The sequence below is a fragment of the Scomber scombrus genome, chromosome 1 (assembly GCF_963691925.1).
Source record: "Scomber scombrus chromosome 1, fScoSco1.1, whole genome shotgun sequence".
Classification (NCBI taxonomy): domain Eukaryota; kingdom Metazoa; phylum Chordata; class Actinopteri; order Scombriformes; family Scombridae; genus Scomber; species Scomber scombrus.
Window position 1 is genome coordinate 30449873 of NC_084970.1, and position 22442 is coordinate 30472314.

The following is a 22442-nucleotide window of genomic DNA, read 5'->3' on the forward strand; positions in this document are numbered from 1 at the left end:
CCACCATATACTATTGTTTATAACAATAATGCCACTACTACCTCTCTAAATTCAACTTTTCATTCATACCTCTGTTAACTTTCTACCTTGTTTGCAGGTTCAGGGAAGATGTCGGTGCCCAGCAGAAGTTCAGTACAGTCTTCACACAGAGTGACACCAGCTGACATCTGAGTTTTGATTTTAAAGGCTCCTTTTTACAATTATTAACCCAGGATCACAGATGTTCACCCAATTTATAGCATGACAGACCCAACGTTTCAAAGGGTAAGTCATGGTTACAACTTGGCCACCTTTGCAACAGAAATCAGTGCACGTGTTCACAATAATAATAGTGACCCTGGCAGTTTTATCATGTAACGAACTTTGTGACATTACTTCAAACACACAGCCGGCTGTCATGGAACAGCACTGATAGTACTTTACAGTATTAATAATGAAATTTAACCTCAAGAGTACAATATCTGAAACATTATTATGGATAAATAAACAAGGATTATTTGTAATGCTCATACACTATATTGCCAAAAGTATTGGCTCACCTGCCTTGACTCGCATATGAATTTAAATGACATCCCATTCTTAATCCATAGTGTTTATGGGAATTTTTGACCATTCTTCCAGAAGCGCATTTGTGAGGTCACACACTGGTGTTGGACGAGAAGGCCTGGCTCTCAGTCTCCGCTCTAATTCATCCCAAAGGTGTTCTATCGGGTTGAGGTCAGGAGTCTGTGCAGGCCAGTCAAGTTCATCCACACCAAACTCTCTCATCCATGTCTTTATGGACCTTGCTTTGTGCACTTGTGCACAGTCATGTTGGAACAGGAAGGGGTCATCCCCAAACTGTTCCCACAAAGTTGGGAGCATGGAATTGTCCAAAATCTCTTGGTATGCTGAAACATTCAGAGTTCCTTTCACTGGAACTAAGGGGCCAAGCCCAGCTCCTGAAAAACAACCCCACACCATAATCCCCCCTCCACCAAACGTTACACTTGGCACAATGCAGTCAGACAAGTACCGTTCTCCTGGCAACCGCCAAACCCAGACTCATTCATCAGATCGCCAGATGGTGAAGTGCGATTTGTCACTCCAGAGAACGCGTTTCCACTGCTCTAGAGTCCAGTGGCGGCGTGCTTTACAACACTGCATCCGACGCTTTGCATTGCACTTGGTAATGTATGGCTTGGATGCAGCTCCTCGGCCATGGAAACCCATTCAATGAAGCTTCTTAAACTAATCTGAAAGCCACATGAAGTTTGGAGGTCTGTAGCGATTGACTCTGCAGAAAGTTGGCGACCTCTGCGCACTATGCGCCTCAGCATACGCTGTCCCCGCTCCGTCATTTTACGTGGCCTACCACTTCGTGGCTGAGTTGCTGTCATTCCCAATCGCTTCCACTTTGTTATAATACCACTGACAGTTGACTGTGGAATATTTAGGAGCGAAGAAATGTCACGACTTGACTTGTTGCACAGGTGGCATCCTATCACAGTACCACACTGGAATTCACTGAGCTCCTGAGAGCGACCCATTCTTTCACAAATGTTTGTAGAAACAGTCTGCATGCCTTGGTGCTTGATTTTATACACATGTGGCCATGGAAGTGATTGGAACACTGGATTTCAATTATTTGGATGGGTGAGTGAATACTTTTGGCAATATTGTGTATGTAAGATGGCATAAAGACATGTTATACATTAAAGTAACATGAATGTATAGCATATTGTGTTTAATTAACACTTCTCATGTGCTTCCAAGTTACGTACTATGAAATTACTTCAATGCATATTAAAAACTGATGGCATTTGGCTATTTTGGGATATTATATTTTTACATTGTTGTGTAGCTAAATAAACTAAGATGGTGAACACACAAGCGATGAAGAAAGGCCAAATAAACAGCCCAACAAGGTGCAGTAACACATATTTTTTCTGTTAACCAAATGTCAGGTTTTGCCAATAAACAGCAAAGTTTATAAAAAGCAGAATTTGGAAAAAATTGAGTGCACAGTGTGAACCCATCAGAGTGAGCAGGTACATAATGTTCTGTTGAATGTCAGACAGTAAATGATACCTAAACTAGCATCATAAATACGCAGAAACTATACCAAAGATCAGCCTGAGGTAAAGGGTGTTAATATTACGTAACCACAAGGTCAATAGAACACAAAGAGAAAATAAAGATGAATATAGAACAATGTATTTTCCATGTTAGGACAATAGTTTAAGCAGGAATTCTGCTGTTTAAGATGTTTATTATCATAGATATATGTTTTTCCTGCTTAATGCCAATAATCTGTTTACTTTAATGAGAATTGAACCTTCCCCTCTTTCATGGAATACAATGTAGGCTAAAGGTTATTGGGCTGTGTATATGTGTAAGCTATATAATATACGTCACTCATTTTACATCATTGTGAGTGTAATCAGTAAGTTCAAAGTATCTATTGACTGCAAGTAAAACGTACACGTGTGTAAGTAAAACGTACACACAGGTGAAACTTTCTAACTGCACTTTGCATTGTTTCATAATTTACCTCAATTGGCATTTGCAGTACAGGATATGGATACTCTTTGAGACATGATGACATTTCATCATTCATTTTAAAGCCTTCCTCCTCATAAATTCAGACTGTTTACTCAAGCCTATTCACTGTCTTAAAAAGCTGAAGTATCACCAAAAAAATGTTCTTTTGAGCAAAACACAGGAAAAAACAAGTTGTTTGTGAGGCTCGCCGCACCATTCAAAATACCATCAACGCAGCATCCTTACATCTCTGTTTCTCATAAATACCAACAAGAAGCTTCTTCTTTCAAAGCACTCATAATTAGGGGGGCCACTGCGTGTGTGTTTAATTCACAGCAGACCTCAAAACCTTGTAAAGAAAACACGGAGGGGAGCTTTGTAATTTTGAAGCACGTGGCAATACAGAATGCAGTCCCAATGCTTATACTGTGGTGCTACCGCCTCACTGGGGTCTGCTATGAACCACAAAGCAGAAGTTCCTAAAGTGATGTCCAGGGAGGTCTTTGGGGGGGTTCCCCAGTACCATATGGAATAGATTAATCTCACTTTTATGACACTAACCACTAATACAGACCAGAAATGGTGGAAAGGATTAATCGTTTCCTGTCTACACGAAATCACAGCATTTTACATTCTGCAAAATATCCCATTAAAATTGACAATTCCTTCCATAAATGTCGTGTTCTTGCACAATAACACGACACCATGCTTCAAACACAAACTCTTTATTTGAGAAAGACACAACACAATCCGTTGAGAATGTTGTCACACAGATTAAGTGTTTGACACTGAAGTCCACGAGTGCTGCCTGCAGTCTTATCCGTCAAAGTGTTACACCTCGCCACGTATCTTACAAGAATAGATAAATGCTGCTCTATTTCAAAACTTTATATAAACAATGAATACATATTATTAAGGTGTTCTGTAATAACGATATTGGCACTCACAGTATTTACTTACTTCCAATAATACACTGTACATTTATCAGAGATTAAACTGCCTGTGCACGAATGCACAGTAGGCCTTTTTGTGAACTGCCACTGTCACAACCTTTAGCACCAGAACAGTGAAGAACCGTGCAAAGTCTGCTGGCCTGTATAAAGCAAAAAAAAAAAAAACACAACAGGAAGGTATCCACGTGTAAACATTTTTTGATATTCTGGACACATTCATCTGGAGTGTCAGAGAATAATGGTTGCTCATGTTTAGAGCTTTCAATCAGGCTGCTACATGACATCCATCTTATCGTCTGTTTGCAGTATGAAGCGTTTCCCAAAATAAATCACCTAAAATCAAACCAAATCATATTTGGTCCTCAAGTGAATCTGCCTTCTCCAAAAAAGAATTTTTTTGGAAAACCATTCATACCGCAATCAGTCGTGAGAGGGGCACTTATGATCTGAAACGGATACTTCCGCTTCTCGCCTCTTGATTGGCTGGCCCATGTTTGAAGCCTTTGTTTTATAGACACATGCACGCACACACACACATACACACACACACACACACACATCCTGACACGTGTGACTTTTTACAAGTATATTCAACGCACACCAAAAAAATGACACAAAAAAAAGGCATTTTTGGTGCACTGACTGGCGTGATGGTAACATTAAACTAACATTAATGCCATTCTGTACAATATGACTGTCATTTGTATTTAGTTATGTTAAATATAGAGATGTAACTACCATTGTGTGTTTTTATGGTGTGTAATGTCTGACTATTACAATGATCTCTAGGTGAGGGCAATAATATGTACAATCAGATGATATATACAGTAATTGAAGATTTTGGTAGCTATCTCTTTAATATCTCTGTGTGCATTTAAAATCATTGAGCAGGAACACTTTATGGCAATATTATTACTTTTGGCATATTTAATTTGGTGGATTAGCCCAAAATAGACATTTCAATCAATGTTTTAAAAATCCTTTAACAATTATACTGTGAATAAAAGTCCACAATATATTCATGCTGTGACAGAGGATATTAACCATACCACCGACCCTTAATAGTCTCTAAGATTTTTTGGTGTCACATACTGTCCAACAGACCTTTTTAAAAGGACCCTTTTAAAAAAGTCTGTTCACCCAAATTTTCATTTTCTTACTAACTCAATTAACAGTGGAGATAGTTTGAATTTATAAACTCAAGTGTTAAGATCTCCCTCTCAGAGATTTCTGCCACCACCACAGACCAATGGATGTCAATCAGATATTGTTGGTCTCTCTCACAGCACTGAAAATGTACTTTAAAAATTCAGTTGTGACATATTTTTCTTTGACTAATCCATAGAAGACAATGTCAAGAGTACCGTGCATTTCATGCTGGTAGTTAATCTGTGGATTATCCTGCTGTTACATTGTTTCTGACACATAACTGCTGATTTCTTCATGTAATTGACAGTGCAGTGCAGCACCATCAAAGAAATCCCTTTAACCTCCATTGTACTGTGGTAGCAGCAGAAATCAAAAGTGTCAAAGGTAAACCTACGCATTAGCTTTGTGTCAGTATTATATTACATTTCTGAATCACTACCAACACATTACTGTGTATGCAGTATCCAGCCAAAGTAAATCTAATTTTAACAACTTAATGTCCACTTGTTTAGCTTAATGCATCATAATTAAACATATTTTAGAAAGTGATCGCATAATTTTTTGATCTTCAAAGTAACTCTTTTGCTTGTGGGGGGAATGTTGGGTCTCTGTAAATTAAAGAGTATGATCTAGACTCTGCTGCTCTATGTGAGAAGTGCCCTGAGATAACCTCTGCTGTGATTTGGCCACATATAAATATAAATTGACTTGACTGGACAGTGAGAATTTAAGGATAGTAAGAATAGATTTATGACTGATATTGTTTGAGGTGGGGGTGGGTAAAGGGTTGGTTCAGATTTGCAGATTGATTTGGGGAAGACTCACTTGTTGGTTAATTATCTTTCTGTACATACAGTATGTCTTTCAATTATAATTAAAAAAAACGGTGATATACTGTGAATGCAGTGAGTTGAAAGTACAATATGTGTCTCTAAATGGGGTGGAATCGAAGTATAATGTAGCATAAAATGGAAATACTCATGTAAAGTACTTTTCTAGTGCATCAAACTGCAAAGAAACCACTGCTCTTCAGTTAAATGAGATTATGTGTAATTTAGGCGAACCAACCTTTAAATAAATGACTTTTTATCCCTGATATGAATGCTCAAAATTTTCTCATGGTCAGTCACACCATAAACACAAAAAAAACATATAAAAAGGGACTGTTAAGAGACATTTTAGGGACTATTTTCTCTCAAAACTTCATGTATTCATTCTTCAGTCTGCTCAGCCTTGTGCCGTGGCTGCGGATGATGAGGGACAGGAGCTCATGCTTGTCCTTCAGTCCCAGAGAAATGTCCAAAGTCTCCTTCAGGACGTCTCGGGTGTGCACGACCATGTTCAGAAAGTCGTCGCTGAGCCGGTGCTCCTCCTTCAGCTCGCTTTCCTGGCTCTGCTTGAATTTCACCTCCAGCTCCAGCAGAGATTTCTCGGAGTTTGTAAACGCCTCGCTTATCTGCCCGGTCTCCCTCCTCAAGTATTTACCGTAGCTGTCCTCTCCGTCCAGGTCGTACGAGATGCTTTTCCCGATCCCCTCCAGCACCCTTGCAGAGTCCTCAATCTGCCTCTTGATGATGGTGAAATCGTCCCGTATGACTGCGTCCCGGTCCTCGTCGAGACTGCACTTTCGCTCGTCGGTCATCTTAAAAAGCATTTGACATTTCTCCGGATCGTCGTTTTCCTCGTAGTCGCCGTCCGGCACGAAATAATGATGAAAACTGCCATTAGACATCTCTGGATGTAAAGGTCCGTTGAAAAAGGCTCCACGCGTCGGCACTGATAACATCCAGGCGCACAGCAGCAAGTGAAGAAAAGCCATGATGCACACACACGCACGCACACTTTTTAAAACAAATATATATATAAAACGTTATTTCAGCCAAAAACAAAGTATCAGTCTGACAGATATTTACTTCCAAACCTGCGTGGAAACATTTCAAACAGGTTTTTTTTTAATCGTCCTGCAAAGTGCGCAGTTGAGTTTGAGGGCTTTGTGCAGCTTTCGCGTCCTCCTCTTCGTCCAAACAGGATAAAAAAAACAGCCTGACACCTTCTTCTTTTAATCGAGCCTGTCAGCCTCCATCACTGTTGGAGAGCAGCAAAACACTGTCTGAAAGTTTGTTTGAGCTTGGAAACACCTCTCAGCTCTCCCCCCCTCTCTCTCTCCCTCTCTCTTTCTCTCTCTTTTTCTCTGTCTGACTTCTCTTGGTGCCGCGAACGCAACATCTGGATGTCTCAAGTGCCGCACTCACTCCGGTTTTTTTTTTGGCTAATAATACTCTGTGCTACTCTCAAATTACAGCCCCCTCCGTCACTTAAAGGCTGCATTCAGTGTGGAACAGGCTACCATGCCTGTTAAAGGCTCACTGAAAACCAGCAACAACACAATGTGTGTTAACTCGCGACAAGTTGGCGTATTGTTGAAATAAGTTGTTACTGGACTGTTGATTTACACCAGTGAGAACACAGGGGCCTTGTAAATATATGCATTCAGAGAAATATATTATTTAATACTAGTTGACACTATGTGGCCAAACTGTAGATTCAGGTTTGTGTCATTTTTGAGACTTTTGTAGAGTTGTAAAGGTTTGGATTGTGATATTATTGGATTCAAATTGTATTTCCAGTAGTTTTTCCTCTCTAAAGATGACAAACCATTAAAAACTACTGTCAACATTGCTAATGTAGGCCTAACATCACATATTACATCTTCTTATATGCCATAGGTTCATCTCTAAATGTAATTTATTACAAAAGGACAGTTGTATTGGTTTACATTATAGTTCACAGGAATCTGTTTATACAAAACTGAAAAGTTGGTGTATTGTTGAAATATTAACACAGGAGTCTTGTAAATATTTGATACTTCTGAGAAGCATATTTTTCAATACCAGATGACGCACATACAAAATGATGAATTCAAGTTTGTGTCATTTTTGAGACTTTTGTAGAGTTGTAAGGGTTTGGATTATATAATGTTATTGGATAAAAAAATGTATTTCCAGTAGTTTTTGTCTCCAAAGATGACAAACCATTAAAAACAACTGTCAACACTCCTAATGCAGGTCTAACACAACAAACTACATCCTCAAAATTTGCCATAGATGTCTCTCTAAATTTAATTTATTACAATATGACTGTTGTATTGGTTCACATTACAGTTCACGTGTGTGTTAAACCATGACAAGTGTATTGCTGAGATCAGTTGATATTAACGCTGGAGCCTTGTTAATTTTCTGAAGAACATATTTTTCAATAACAGATGATGCTGATACAAAATTCTGGATTCAAGTTTGTATCATTTTTGAGAAATTTATAGAGTTGTAAAGGTTGGGATTATATAATTTTATTGGATAAAAATTGTATTACCAGTAATTTCTCTCTCCAAAGATGATAAACCATTAAAAACAACTCTCAACACTGCTAATGCAGGCCTAACACCAGAAATAATATCTTCTTAGAGGCCTCTTTGAAACACTGTCAACAATTTAATTCATTACATTTCATTTATTACAATAGGACTGTTGTATTGGTTTAAGTTACAGTTCTCAGGAGTGTGTTGATATGCAGAACCGTGACAAGTGGGTGTATTGTTGAAATATTAACACAGGAACCTTGTAAATATTGGATACTTCTTGCTGAGAAGCATATATTTCAATACCAGATGACACTGATGCAAAATTATGGATTCAAGTTTGTGTAATTTTTGAGAATTTTGTATAGTTGTAAAAGTTTCGATTATATAACATTATTGGGTAAAAAATGTATTTTCAGTAGTTTTTCTCTCAAAGATGAAAAACCATTAAAAACAACTCTCGTCACTGCTAATACCACGGACTAGGTCCTCATGATGTTCCATCGATGCCTCTCTAAATTTCATTTATTACAATAGGACTGTTGTATTGGTTCACATTATAGTTCACAGTTGTGTGTTTATATGCAAAACCGTGGCAAGTGGGCGTATTGTTGGCATAAGTTACTAGATTATTAACACAGGAGCCTTGTAAATAAACGATACTTCTTCTGAGAAACATAGTTTTTAATACTAGATGACGCTGATGCAAAAATATGGGTTCAAGTTTGTGTCATTTTTGAGACTTTTGTAGAGTTGTGAATGCAAGCACAATACCACAAACTGCATCCTTGCATCTAATTACAGTTCTCAGGAGTGTGTTAATGTGCAGAACCGTGACAGGTTAGTGTATTGTCGAAATCGGAGTCTTGCAAATATTGGATACTTTTTCTATTAAACATGATTTTTAATACTTGATGACGCTTGATGAGACATTTGTTGAGTTGTATAAAATGATTGGACAGAACTGTAAGGTGTATACTAGTATTTCTCTCCAAAGATGACGAAATACTATAAACAACTCTCTCAGCATTGCTAAAGTAGGCCTGACACCACAAACCACCTCCTCAAAACTGACCATAGATGTCTCTCTGATAAATTGTCAACAATTAAGAACTCCATTTATTTGATTTCCATTTATTATTATAGGACTGCTGTACTGGTATTGTATTACATTAGTGACAAGTTGGCTTATATTGTTGAAATAAGTTATTAGACTATTGGGATAAAAAACCAGTGACCACATAAAACCCCCACATGCAATCCAATGCAGCAGCCTTGTAATTATACCTCTCTTATTAAACATTTTTAAGTACTGGATGACATGGCAAAGGTTGGAATTCAAGTTTATGTCATTTTTGAAACTTTGTTGTAATGAATAGTGTCATTTTATTATGAGATATAATTATACTGTAAGATGTTTCTAAAAGCTTTTCACTCCAAATATGACTAAGTATTAAAAACAACTCCATAAACCAAAAACTACTATCCTCAAAAATGAGCACAGATGCCTCTCTGACACATTGTCAACAACAATTAAGTCTCTTTTTATTATAGGACCCGTGTATTGGTTTATATTACAACGCACAGGGGTTTTCAGTAGACTATAATGAGACACAGTGGTGAAATAAAAGTGTGGGTATTATTATAGGAACTCACCTGCTAATTACTAGATCCCTATCAGTATATAGCACATCCTGGCTTCAAGTTAATACTACTATAATCTAATATAAACGTTAGGCAAAAACAATGACAAATATATTCAGGAAAAGGTGGGTTTTTTTCTTCCATGATACCTCTATCTCTATTTTTATTTAAGAATCTCTTGTAATTACTGTAAACTTTAACTTAATTTCTATATATAACAGGTCTGGATTGTGTAGCTGACAGCTATTCAGGAGTCTTAAAAAGAACCATGCAAACCAAGCTTCTTTTAACATAGCGACCACCTGTTTAGTTGCCTGCTGGCATCAAATGACAAGTCCAGTTTAGTTCAAAGGAAATAGAAATACACACGATTGTCACCTGTTGAGTAATGAGAGCTGGAAACCTTTTGTTACAGCTCAGGCCTATAATTTGTTCACCAGTGACTGTAATAATGCTGAGTGTAATTGTTCTCTTTTGGTAAAGAGAATAAATTACAGCACTGAAACAATGTGATACTATTTTAAAGGTAACATTTTTCAATATGTTAATCCAAGAAATGCCATTTAAATGAAATGGTAAGACCTTTTTCCAATTGAGCTTAAACCGCTGGTCATAAAAGCAATATCCTGAGGGATGAATCATTTCTTATATATCAAGAAGTAACATGTTAAGAGTGATCTAATTTGCTGAGCCCGCAATTCCACTCATGTGTGCATATCTTTCCAGTGGAAACAGCAGACTTTACACCTCACCATCCACCTCTGAGGAGGTGGATGGTGATTTTCCACTGCATGAGTGATTGTTTGGGGTTATGACCTGCATTCATTAAACCTGAGGGGGAACAAGTTACAAGTGGCAAACACATTGTTAAAATTTGGTTTACAGCTTGCTAGATTTATCTATTACATTTTTTTAAAGATCCGATTATAATACAATAACAGAAAGTGATGACATTACGTAAGCCTTACATAAAGCGAGGTCTGCAATGTGCATCAGTCAGATTCAACATTGTGTCAAGTATGTGTCTTCATGTCACTGTTGCTCCCAAGTTTCTGGCGATTTTACAGTTAAAAAGTGCATACTCTATACTCCAACAGTAATAGGATACGCTTTTATTAAAAAACCTGCAATGCAAACTGCAGTGAAAAGCAAATATATTGTCAAATACCAGAGCAGTAGCTGGAAAAGGCCCTGCCCTGTGACATTATTTTGCAGAAGGAATTTTAATGTGGTGTCAGACGAAAAAAGCAAATGGAAAATGAAGCAATGTTTTGGGTTTCGGGTGTGTCACTCTGTTTGATTTTAGGTCTTTTGTGGCACACTCACGTTTACATTAAATCATTTTGATGAAGACAGGAACTCCACCTACTCACATAGGACGGTCTCATAAAAGAAGGAGTTGTCAGTTTTGGTACAGTAGAGCTGGAAGGACAAATACATATAATTTTGTCTGCTGCTCAGCCTGCTGAAGCTCCATTTTTAAAAATCCTTTCAATCTCAATATGGAAAAAAATGGGGTTTAACAATACATAAGAAAATTTAACAACTTAATTTCTGATAAAGCGTCTCCAACTTTGAGCTGAACTAACACAGTTGGGATTAGGTCCCAGTTTCTGCGGCTTGGCGACTACTGCTTCCAAAACTGAGCATGACCCAAAGTGATTCACCAATTAAGACTCAAAGAGTAGATTTATTCAAAAATTTGGGACCAGCTTTGAGACTGATTTATACACTTAACATTTACACACATTGTGGAAGCTTCTTAATGGATTCATATAGTCAAGATAACATGATCTTTAATGGATTTGCTTATTTTGGTAGGGTGTTTTGTGTACCCAAAAGCAACATGGGTGTGATAATAGTGAGATTACATGCTCTGCAAGAGGTTGGAAACAAGAGGGGAGTTGGTGAAGGCAAACAGGCAGGCGTTGCAAAAACAGCCAGAGATCAAAGCTTACAGAATAGGAACAGATAGCTGCTGTGCAGTGGCATGAAGCTACTCTAAACCTGCCAGAGTTTTAGTGTTTATGAGTAGGTATGTACACTCAGTGCCTAATTAGGTGGGGGTGACGAGCAGGTGTGTTGGCAGGTGATGATCAGGTGACTCAAGAATGGTGGGAACTGACTGAGGAGTGGACAGGCAGGAAATGATAGGGTCTGAAATGAACTGACAGACCTGGCAGACGTAGATAATGATAGGAACATTACGGAGATGATACGATGAAGCTGTCACTGTGAAACGTTTGGGAAGTGAACACACTAAAAAACACATTTGAGCAGTGTAATGCAATCAAATATGACAGTCCTGAAGGAAATGATGTGTCCACTAAATTTGTACATTATATGATTTACAGGTATTTATTTCAGGAACTACATATTAGGCTGCATTTAAATGTGCAGGTGTTTAAGATAAGATAAACTTTAATGTCCCCAGGCAAATTTGTGTTGGGCAAAAGTGCAACAAAAGTGCTCAGGAAAACTGCAGCCACATTAATGCTTGCCAACATAGTTCTGGTTAAATGACAGTCTATTCCAATTTCCATTTGTTGTTTGTTTAAAGGCATAAGTACATAAAAAATGACCAGTTTAAGCAAATGAATCATATAAATCTGTTTCATTAAGCTATTGAATTGACCCTTTTCACTGCAGACATTATGACTTGTCAAAGGAGGAAAAGCACACGTGGAATTACTGACATTAATGATGGCTGCATCCCCATTTAGGCAAACCAGTTCCAGGGCATGACACCAGATATCGTGCATGCTCACTCACCGACACCATTTACTGGAACAATTAATGAAAAGGAGCTGGCGTTAATGTTATTATTTACACAAGTCAAAGCCTTGAAAAGTCCTAATGTGAGAACTGTGGCCAGTGGCGCAACCTAAAAAAAATCTGCCAAGCTCACTAGTCTCACCCAATTAAACACAAACCAGAAGAACTCCTGTAAAAATGTTTTTGGCTGTACTTCCAACTTTGGACCCTTATGTCATAGTTTATTTCAATTTAAGTCCACATTCACACCACACCAACTGCTTACTCAGAAGCCGCTGGCAATCTGCTGTGTACCTCCGAGCCAAATAAATGATGACCCAGCATGCAGCGACTGCAGTATGGTGGCGGTGACATCATACATCATGTGGACTTTTAAGAGTCTGTTTGTGCAGCAGCTCAGCCCCTGTAAAATGTGACACAAAAAGAAGTTCCAATATTCATTCTTATCCGTTTTCATTATCAGTTTTTTCTCCTAGTCAGCAAATCTATTGTATTCCCCCGACAGATTGTGGGCCAAGGAGGATACAGCAGGGAGACAGCCAGTGCTTGAAGATGCATGGTGTTGTCTGAGGAGCCTCAAACTATGTATCTGTAAAGCCAAGTGTCCTTTGTCGTATCATTTCTTGTGTATAAAACTGTTTCTCAGCTCTGGTGTGACAGAGCTAATGTGTGTGATGCTCTCTGTTCTTGCAGCTGTAATAAATTTTGGCTATCCGGTTGGTTCAGTGTTAGTCCTTTTATGTGAGTGCAGCTGACAGAATCGCTGGATCCTCTCCAACTTGCCAGACTTATGTAAGTGCAATATAATGTAAAGAGCACACTCTATAGTACGTCTTATTCTTCATGTGGGGAGATTTCTCCTTGACTCTCAGCACTATTCAGCTCAAAGAGATGCAGAGACAGCCAACAGTGGTGTCCACAACAGGACATCCTGCAGAGCAAATACAGTATTTTGAGCCATTTTCCTGCTTGACTTGCTACAAATACACTTGCAACAGAAGTGCTCTGCTAATGGTGTGGCTCTTGGGACGTCAGTGTCCAGAATGAAATATCTCTGCATCTATTGAATGGACTGACATGAATTCTGATGCAGACATTCATCGTCTCTAGAGGATGAATCTTACTGACTTTTTCCTCTTGAGCCAGCATGAGGTTGACATTTGTTCTTTTGAATGAAATGTCTTCAAAACCATTGGATGGATTGCCAAATTTGGTGCACACGCTCCCCCACTCCCAGATGAATCATAATAACTTAATAATGAAATTCTAGTTTTTCTGATATTTTGGTTTATGATGAAACATCTGCACAGTTACATGACATTCCCATCAGCCTCAGCTGGACTTAGCATACTAACATGCTAAACTAAGATGAAGACAATGCCATAACAAAATAACATTATACAGTATCAGTACAGCCCCACCAGAGCTGCTAGCATGGCTGTAGACTCATTGCTATTGTGCATCTACAACAAACTCAGGGGCAATTTTGGGGCTTGTTTCACCTGCGAACATGCAAGATGTGATTTGCAGCAGGAATTCATCTCCTCTTTTGGTGATTTTGACATGTTTATCTAATCAAATAGAGCCTGACACTTGTTTCCCATGCCTGAAGACGTGAGAGGACTGTGGGACTAATTCTGAGGCTTTTAATTATATCTTAAAGTTTCAACATTTTACTGTCATAACTTCCATTTGTATTGTCCCTAAATTATTCCATCCTTATTTATTCTTTTCATCCTTTCCTTTCCTTTAAAAAAAATAATAATTTCCTGCTCCAATAAACGAGGCTCGCAGTATGCCCTCCGACTCTAATGAAGTTATTTCTTCTCAGCTTGAGATAATGGCCCAAGAACAAATCCATTTGTCTGCTCACTCACCGTCTGTGTCATTACAAAAGACATTTCAGAATGGCTGGTAATTCAGTTTTACTTTGTGAAAATTATATAGTAAACTGTATGTAACGTGTTCTTTTTTTGCTTTGACTGTACATGGACCTGTATCCTGCTAATGGGGATCCACTTTTGATCCCTGGCTCAGTGATGTTTAACAGCCCTTTCCACACAGGGACCACCTGTTGCAAGATTAACCTCAACTATGTGATGCATTCAGGAAGTCTTTTCTTTTTCAAATTATTAATTGCTGTCTCAGAGGGAAATCCAGGAACAAAAGGTGGCATGAATAGTCCCGAAAAAGTTAAATCTACATAAACTACTCAGTTGGTTCAGACAAAAAAAACTGGAGAAAAACATTAATGCTCATAATACGATGACATCATTTATTCAAACTCATATAAAATTCTCTGATAGTTTCATTTTCAGACCTTTTTTTCCTTTTCTTTTCTTAGAGTCCTGAGATCTGGACCCACAGGAACATTGAACCATTTATTTCCAAGTATAACCTCTGAGGCGTTTTTATGAATAAAAAAAATAATAATATTATTTTATGCTGCTTTTCATAGACATCATTATCTATGTCAGATATTTGGATTTCTTATTTGAAATCTGTAATCACGACAGTTTGTGCTATTTAGTGCTTTAATCTGAGAGTTTTTAAGTTCTTGTCTGTTTCAAATCTTCTCTATATGGCCACTGGCAGGCTGCAGCTGTTGCTGTTCAGGCTAACTCATATCCTTTGACTCACTGTGAAAAATAAAGACAGCTCTGACTAATAGACACTGAAGCACAGACTTGTGTTGGCACTGTTTCCATGCACATGTATGACTTGATTGATCTTTGAGAAGCAGGGAATACTTCACCACAGCGGACCTCATGTGAACTCCCCTCTACGCCAGAAAAGAACTGGATTTAGGACAGTGGGTGTTTTTTGTTCTTATTTCTGTGGAGGCCAGTAAAAAAACATAACTGCATTCAGATTTGAACATTTTCAGAGAAACCGAAAGTTTCTGTTAGTGACTCTATCTTTCCAAATGCTTTATAAAAGTCATTGTCAAGTCCTCAAATGCCAAAAATGATTCACCCCAAATAAAAATTCAATGAAACACAGTCAAACGTATTTATATGCTCTATAGGAGCAATAACTTCAGTTTCAACACACGTGCATAATTTCTTTAACCACGGATGAGATCAAATCTTTAACTTCAATCACATACAGTTTTACATAAGCTTATGTAATAATAACGGGGTGAGGGGGTGCTTATGTGGAAAATGAGTGGAGTAACTTAGCTAAATCAAAAAAAGAGAAATTGTGATTTCAGGGAAATAAATACACAAATAGCATTACAAATTGGTTTGAGGCTGATTTTTTTCAACCACACTTTTTGCTCCAATAATCCATCAACCACAAACTACGATAACCCAAACCATCCATTGTGATTCACAATCCCAAAAGAACTACTTAGCAGCCAGCACAGAAGTCAAAATAGCTCAAAGTAACAGACAAATGGTTGAAACTTCCAGCTTCTGCAAAATGGGGAGTAGTATCATTGCAAATACGATTACCACACCATAGACTGTATCTAAAGATGGATGTAGCGAGGTGTGACATTGTTCATTGGTTTATATTGAAATTAGTTTCAAGTCCAGAATTACTGATTATGATCAGCACCATTTTTCTGTTTGCAGCCAGGACCTTCCACATAAGGAGTGCGGGGTGTTACTTTTCACGCCCTGGAAACATGACCTACTAACTCGGACCGAAGCTAACCCTAGCTTACTGGGAACACTGAGTGGTGCACACTTGGGCTAACATTAGCTACTTTAGCTAAATTGTGCTAGCAGGGCAGGTATCATAGTCAAGTAAATATAAATTTATAGAAATATTGGATTCATTGTGAGTCCAGGAGTCGGGGAAAGCAGCATGTGAGCCAACTGTCAATCAATGCTCACACGGAAAATATGAAAACGTTAATCAAAGTGTTTGAAACACAGCAAAAAACTTCTCCAGCACTCTTATTAGAGGGCCTGGATTTAGTGATTGATAACATAATGGCACATTGTAAAAAGTTATTGACTCAGTATTTCTAGAGAAGAGTAAACGCTGGATGTCAGTTGGAGCATCTGGTGGCTGTCGGTGGTATTACACTTTAAGATACTTAAAGGTTACTTTAAGGTACTGCATTGGCTTCAGACTCAAGCTGTGGTATTTGCTGCTTGGCCTACACACAGACAACACCCTGGTCACTATGTCTGATATGTGCGGTATTTGTCCGGTATCTGGTATTTGTAACAATTTCCACTTTTATTTCACTAAATAACATGACGTCTCCTCCAAATAACACATGTGGAACATTGCGGATTGTGTTAATGAAGGGTACTTTAGCTCTGATGGGGAAGTGAAATGATGTCAGACAATAAAAAGGTTAAGACCCACTGAGCTAAATGATGTGCTGGACATACACACACAGCATGAGTCTCACACTAGAATTACTTTTACTTCATAACGTTGAGGCAGACATTGCTTTGACAAGTGTTTGACAAGCAGCGTCTACAGCTTGTGATAAATGACGCTGTGCTTTAACAACCATGAAATCTTTATCTTGGGCTGATTGGGATGATACGATTCTTGTTTCTTCAACTTCACATTATGTCACATCACCACTTTCTTGTAGGCTTTCAGAGTCCAAAAAGGAAAAAAAAACAATTTAAAGCCAATTACCAGGCATAACACATCATTTATACTTTATCTCCGGTTACATTACTTACAATTATAACAAAATAATTAATTTAATTTGCATTTTCATTAAATCCCAAATGCACACTGCAGCAGAGCAGCAGTTTTATCTGTGGGTGACACTGGGTTGTTTTCCTTATGATGTATGAAACTGAAAATACATCACACTGAAATTAACCTGGGGGCAAACTGAAAGGAAACGTGTTGATGACTCGCTATACTGCACAATACATTTAATATAACAACTACATTTCTCACAAAGACAAATCTACTCAATTAATACATCCGTGGAAGAAAAATCAGACGTTTGAGAGCAAAAAAACCTCACAAAGCTCTTTATTGAGAGATTGTGAAGCTCAGCTCAACACACTCCTCCTGCGTCACTCCTCTTCCTCATAGTGATCGGTGACATAATGCGCCTTGTACTCTGTCCAATGGTGACTTCAACAATTTAACAACACAATTACTGCTATTAAAGATACAGCAATGACTGAGGGGACAGCTTTACTGAGACTTTGTGTGAAGGAACTTTTGAAGTTGAATTGGTACTGTAGCAGCTTTGAGATAAATCCCTCGTAGCTAAAAGGACGTCTTACTTTTAATGGAGTTCAATTGTAGTTTAAGTCCTCAGTTTATCTGATAATCCTCTTTATTGTAAAGGGAAGACTATATTCACTGGGATTCCTATTGAATATATAAGAAACATGAAATCACAAACACACAAATTTGTTTCTGAGAATAAATTGACAGTAATATTACATGCAGGATGAAAGCATAATGCATTTATTCTAAAGGGAATATAACATATACTATTATTGATACCGACAAGCATGGAGTAGAGACCTGGGATGTGACCTTTTTCCGTTTCAAAACCTCAGCTTAATATCAGGAAAACTATAATCATAAAATGATAATGTCTTGCATATGCAGTCAGGGATGGCGTCATGCGGCATATGTCTCATTCAGTAGATAATGACTTCAGGGACTTTGTGGTATTTGAACTTGGGAAGGATAAATAATGCACTACTTCATTCATAGCACAGGAAATTTGGAAAAATAAACATACACAGCAGCCAGTTAACTCTGCACAATTCAATTTTATGATGCAGTTCGAATGAAAACAGTTTCCAGTGAGTCTCAAGAGCCAAATTTGCTGATTGTGGTTTTCTGCACTCAAGCAGGGCTGGCAAAGGTCTAACATTGCAAAATTCACAAAAGGCAGTTAGTTGTTTTGAAGTCAGTGTTGTGATGTCTGATTTGACACAGGCACAGATTTTGGGACCACCTGGTGATACTGCGTGATTGGTGAAGCAGCGTTAAAAGCAAGAACTGGTCTTGGCATTTTTGTTGATGTAAAACATCATCCTACATCTCCATCAGGAACTGTTTGGGGATTTGGATCTGTTGAGCCAGTTGAGACATTAATGCTGACCTGGTAGTGAGTCCATGCTACCTCTTTGAGATAAACTAATCAATGAATAAATTCTTTACACATAATAGATGCATGACATAGCTTTTGGACTGATGCTCTATCATAAAACGAGATGTTAGACTGAAACATAGAAAAAAACAATAATAACAACAACAACAACAACAACAACAACAAAGTGACTGAGGATAAAACTTTCAGTGCTTTTCTGCTTTTGAGCAAAAATGTGCTTACGGTTTATCTGAAGATAATACGATAAGATAAGATAAGATAAGATAAGATAAGATAAGATAAGATAAGATAAGATAAGATAAGATAAGATAGCCTTTATTCTCATTGTACTGTCACTTTAACAACAACATTGGAAGTGCTGCAGCTGACAGTGCATTACAGATAAAAACACAGACAAAAAAATAAGAATAAAATATAACACTTTATAACAGAACAGGTGCAGGTAATAAATAATAAATAAAATAAGACAGGTAAATATACTACTAAATATACTGCAGTAAATATACTGCACAAATGGATGATATTGCACAGATATTGGCACATGATATTGCAAAGAGAGCAGAAGACATGTTAATGGCTCATGTGGGTGTTGAGTGTGCTGATAGTCCACGGAAAGAAGCTGTTTTTTGGTCTGTTCGTTCTGCTTTTTATGCTTCTGTACCTCTACAGGCTTCGGCTGTCCAAATTAGTTGAATCAAGTGGATATCTACCACAAGTAGACCAAGTCTTTTTAGTAAAAAGCTCCCTCTCTGTGTGTCTCTACAGACAGTGTTTTGCTATTCAGCTGCAGTGGAAGGAGCAAAACAAACGAAATAAAAAAAGGTAGCCAATGGGGAACGCTTTCCTTCTTTTCCATGCCTCAAAAAGAGAGGATGTGGTGGAGGACAAGCGCCATCATCACTGGTGGCAGTATGTTTGAGTCCTCAGCAGCACTGCCGCACACCTCAGACCTCTGATGCTACTACTACTGCTGGTGGTGTAGATCTACAGGATTTAAATATTTCATATTCTTTAGGTATGTCTGAATGACCATGACATGATGTCTCTCATCTTCATCTGCCATGTTGCATTCAAACTGAAAGAGGCCACACACACACACACACACACACACACACACACACACACACACACACACACACACACACACACACACACACACACACACACACACACACACACACACACACACACACACACCAACACACACACACACACACGTTAGAAGATATACTTTTATATGGCTGTATCTGGTGGCCAGTGGTTATGCTAAAGTCATTTGTGAAAAGAAAGAGATATCTTCAAGGGTAATGGTGCCATAACTGGTCAACTGTGACCATTATTTATCATCCCAGAGATGGATATAAACTCCCAGTTATTGCAGTGGAGACAGTGAGTCTGGAACTCTTTCCCATCTTTACAGTTTTACACACAAACCCCCCGCCCCTGCTGAAATATGTTGTTTTATACATTTTTTTTTTTTTTTTAAATCCCTGCACTGACAGATGGCACAGAATACAGTATGTGCTCTTCCTGTCTCTTCCTGCCAGTGTTTAAGTCACTATAAAGCATCTCAACAGCAGTCGACCCGGGAGCAGATCCTCAAGAAGCCTTAAGGATCTTAAAATGTAGTGGTGTGCTGACATGACTAGAGAAGGTTCATAGTGTACATCATTATATGTTTGACAAATACATTTCCAGTGTTTCTTCTATATTTTGACCTGGTAAGAGTCTGGTTAATGTTTGCAGTGATTGCTTGCAAAAATGTGAAGCCCTATGAGGTTGGGGAGTTAATGGAAATCCAGTTTTTGAACTAACTTGATTCATCCAGGCTCTCCTAAGGCTGCTTTGTCAAGCGGTAAAGGGGAGCAACAGCCCCAGACTCCCGGGGGTTATCAGGGCGCCAGGTTGTAAAGGTAAATTGGTTTGCGGTAACATCATGAGCTGTAAATTTGTTTTTAAAATACGGACCATCAAAGTACAACATCAACTGAGATGATAAGCACCTTAAGGTGATTTATACATTATTACCTGATACAGAGGCTCTGTTTTCTAGAGAGGCACAATCTCATTTTAAGACTTTATTCTTCAGTTTATAGCGTACTTACTTAATAAATAACAAACTAACTGACACTAGGTCAGAAAGTAGAACTCTAGGCACTAAATATAACTAAACTGCAGTCTATTTTCTGCATGAGGACGTTTAAAGGCAACAGAGTAAATAGATGAAGAGAATTTGAGGAATGGGGCCGGAGGTCAACAGCTCCACATTAATGCTGATGTAGTAACACATATACATTCATTATTATTACTATATTCTCACAGCTAATTCGATACAAATATACACAGTTGACACTGTAAAATCCCACTTATAATACATATATTTTTAATCTAATCTACACTGTTTTATAGTGCAACTTCAGAAAACATGCAAATACAGTATACAAAACACTAGCAAATTAATAAAACATCTGTAACAGTTAGGCAATACATGCACAGCATTCAGAAAACTGCTGCAAATACAGAAAACACCACCTACAATTTTTGGCCCATTTTCCAACACCACAAACAGTTTGCCAACTTCTGTAAATGCTTCAGTAACGTGAGTCAATCGGATGTACTAAAGCAGCGGACATGACTGCTGTTTCCAAAGGTCTCCTGGAAACTTTGGTTGTGTGTGCAATTTGCAGCACGTCTCTGTTTTTGGCTGTGCTTTCTGTATTTGCAGTGTTTTTCCGTACTGTCAAACAAGATGCTATCTTTATGTGCTTGTGTTTAGTCCATTTGCATGTGTTTTCTGGGGCTGCACTGCGTCGAGCTCTCAGAGCCGCAGAAAAAAAAAATATAAATTATAGAAAAGTTGTAAACCCTCCTGCTGATTCACTACATTCCCCCAATAGATTGCTCACCAAAGGAACTGAGGAAAAAGAAAGAGAAAACTAAGACAGAGAGAAGTTAATAAAGCTGTTCAGATAGCAAGTGCTGCACTGAGTGGGAGTTCGCAGCAGCAAAGACTGTAATGTTTTTTGGGAATTGCCTGTACCAAATTGGGTTAAAAAAAGAGGGTAAAAATGCAGAAAATCACATAGAAGCAGTGTTATCATTTTTAAAACAATGGCTGATGTTGGACAATTGGTTTCAGCGGGTTTGGATTATACAGTGCTGATTACATACAAATTCATTTTATTCAGAAAACAAATATGGCTACTTGGGTTACATGCTTACAGCATGAAGAGCGAGACCATTCAACCACAATGCTAGACAGGATCCATACACATAATCATCTGAAACATAGGCTTAATAACATTGTTTATGAACAACAGCCATCCATTTGCAAACAACCAGATTAATCCAAAATGTGGGGCAGATGGGCATTTTTTCCCCCCCTGATGTATAAGAGAGATGATTCAGAATGTCTGCAACACTCACATTTTTTTAGAGTGAAGAAGAAAAGGAGTAAGAGCTATTATAACTGAGAGATGATTCATTTGACCACTGTGAATCAGTCTGGCGGGGTGTTGGGAGAATTGATACGGTCCATAGAATCACTTGGACACAAACAGAAATGATTCATACACCATATTGCATCTCGAGCTGTGTGTAAATCACAGAACGTCATTGCGACAGGCGTGAAAATCTCCAAAGCTACAGTATGTTCAGACTGGCAGACCAAATCCAAACCATACTGCTTTTATCAGGACTTGGCATTAAAAGACACGCATGGGCGTCGATCGTTTTACACATCAGATTCAAACCAAATTCATACATGGCTGACTGACGCTGAATTCACATCCAAGAAGAGGTGTGGTTCAGTTTTTGGAGTTTAAAATGTTCTTCACGCCCCTCACGAGACAAGTTGACGTCAAATCCAGAGTGCAGAATGCCACAGCAGTATAAAACTCAACTCTCCGTCACTGATTCGACCTGATGTGACCGAGTAGTTAAAAGACTTCGATGTAAAGGAATCCATGCTCCT

The 22442-nt window shown here is 38.2% G+C and overlaps 1 protein-coding gene across 1 annotated transcript; it reads right to left on the reverse strand.

Moving 5' to 3' along the window:
- Positions 1 to 5743: 5743 nt before the first annotated feature.
- Positions 5744 to 6534, reverse strand: fibinb (fin bud initiation factor b). Its single transcript, XM_062418460.1, has one exon. It carries the CDS (start codon positions 6442 to 6444, stop codon positions 5821 to 5823), a length of 624 nt encoding a protein of 207 aa, XP_062274444.1. The 5' UTR covers positions 6445 to 6534; the 3' UTR covers positions 5744 to 5820.
- Positions 6535 to 22442: the final 15908 nt, after the last annotated feature.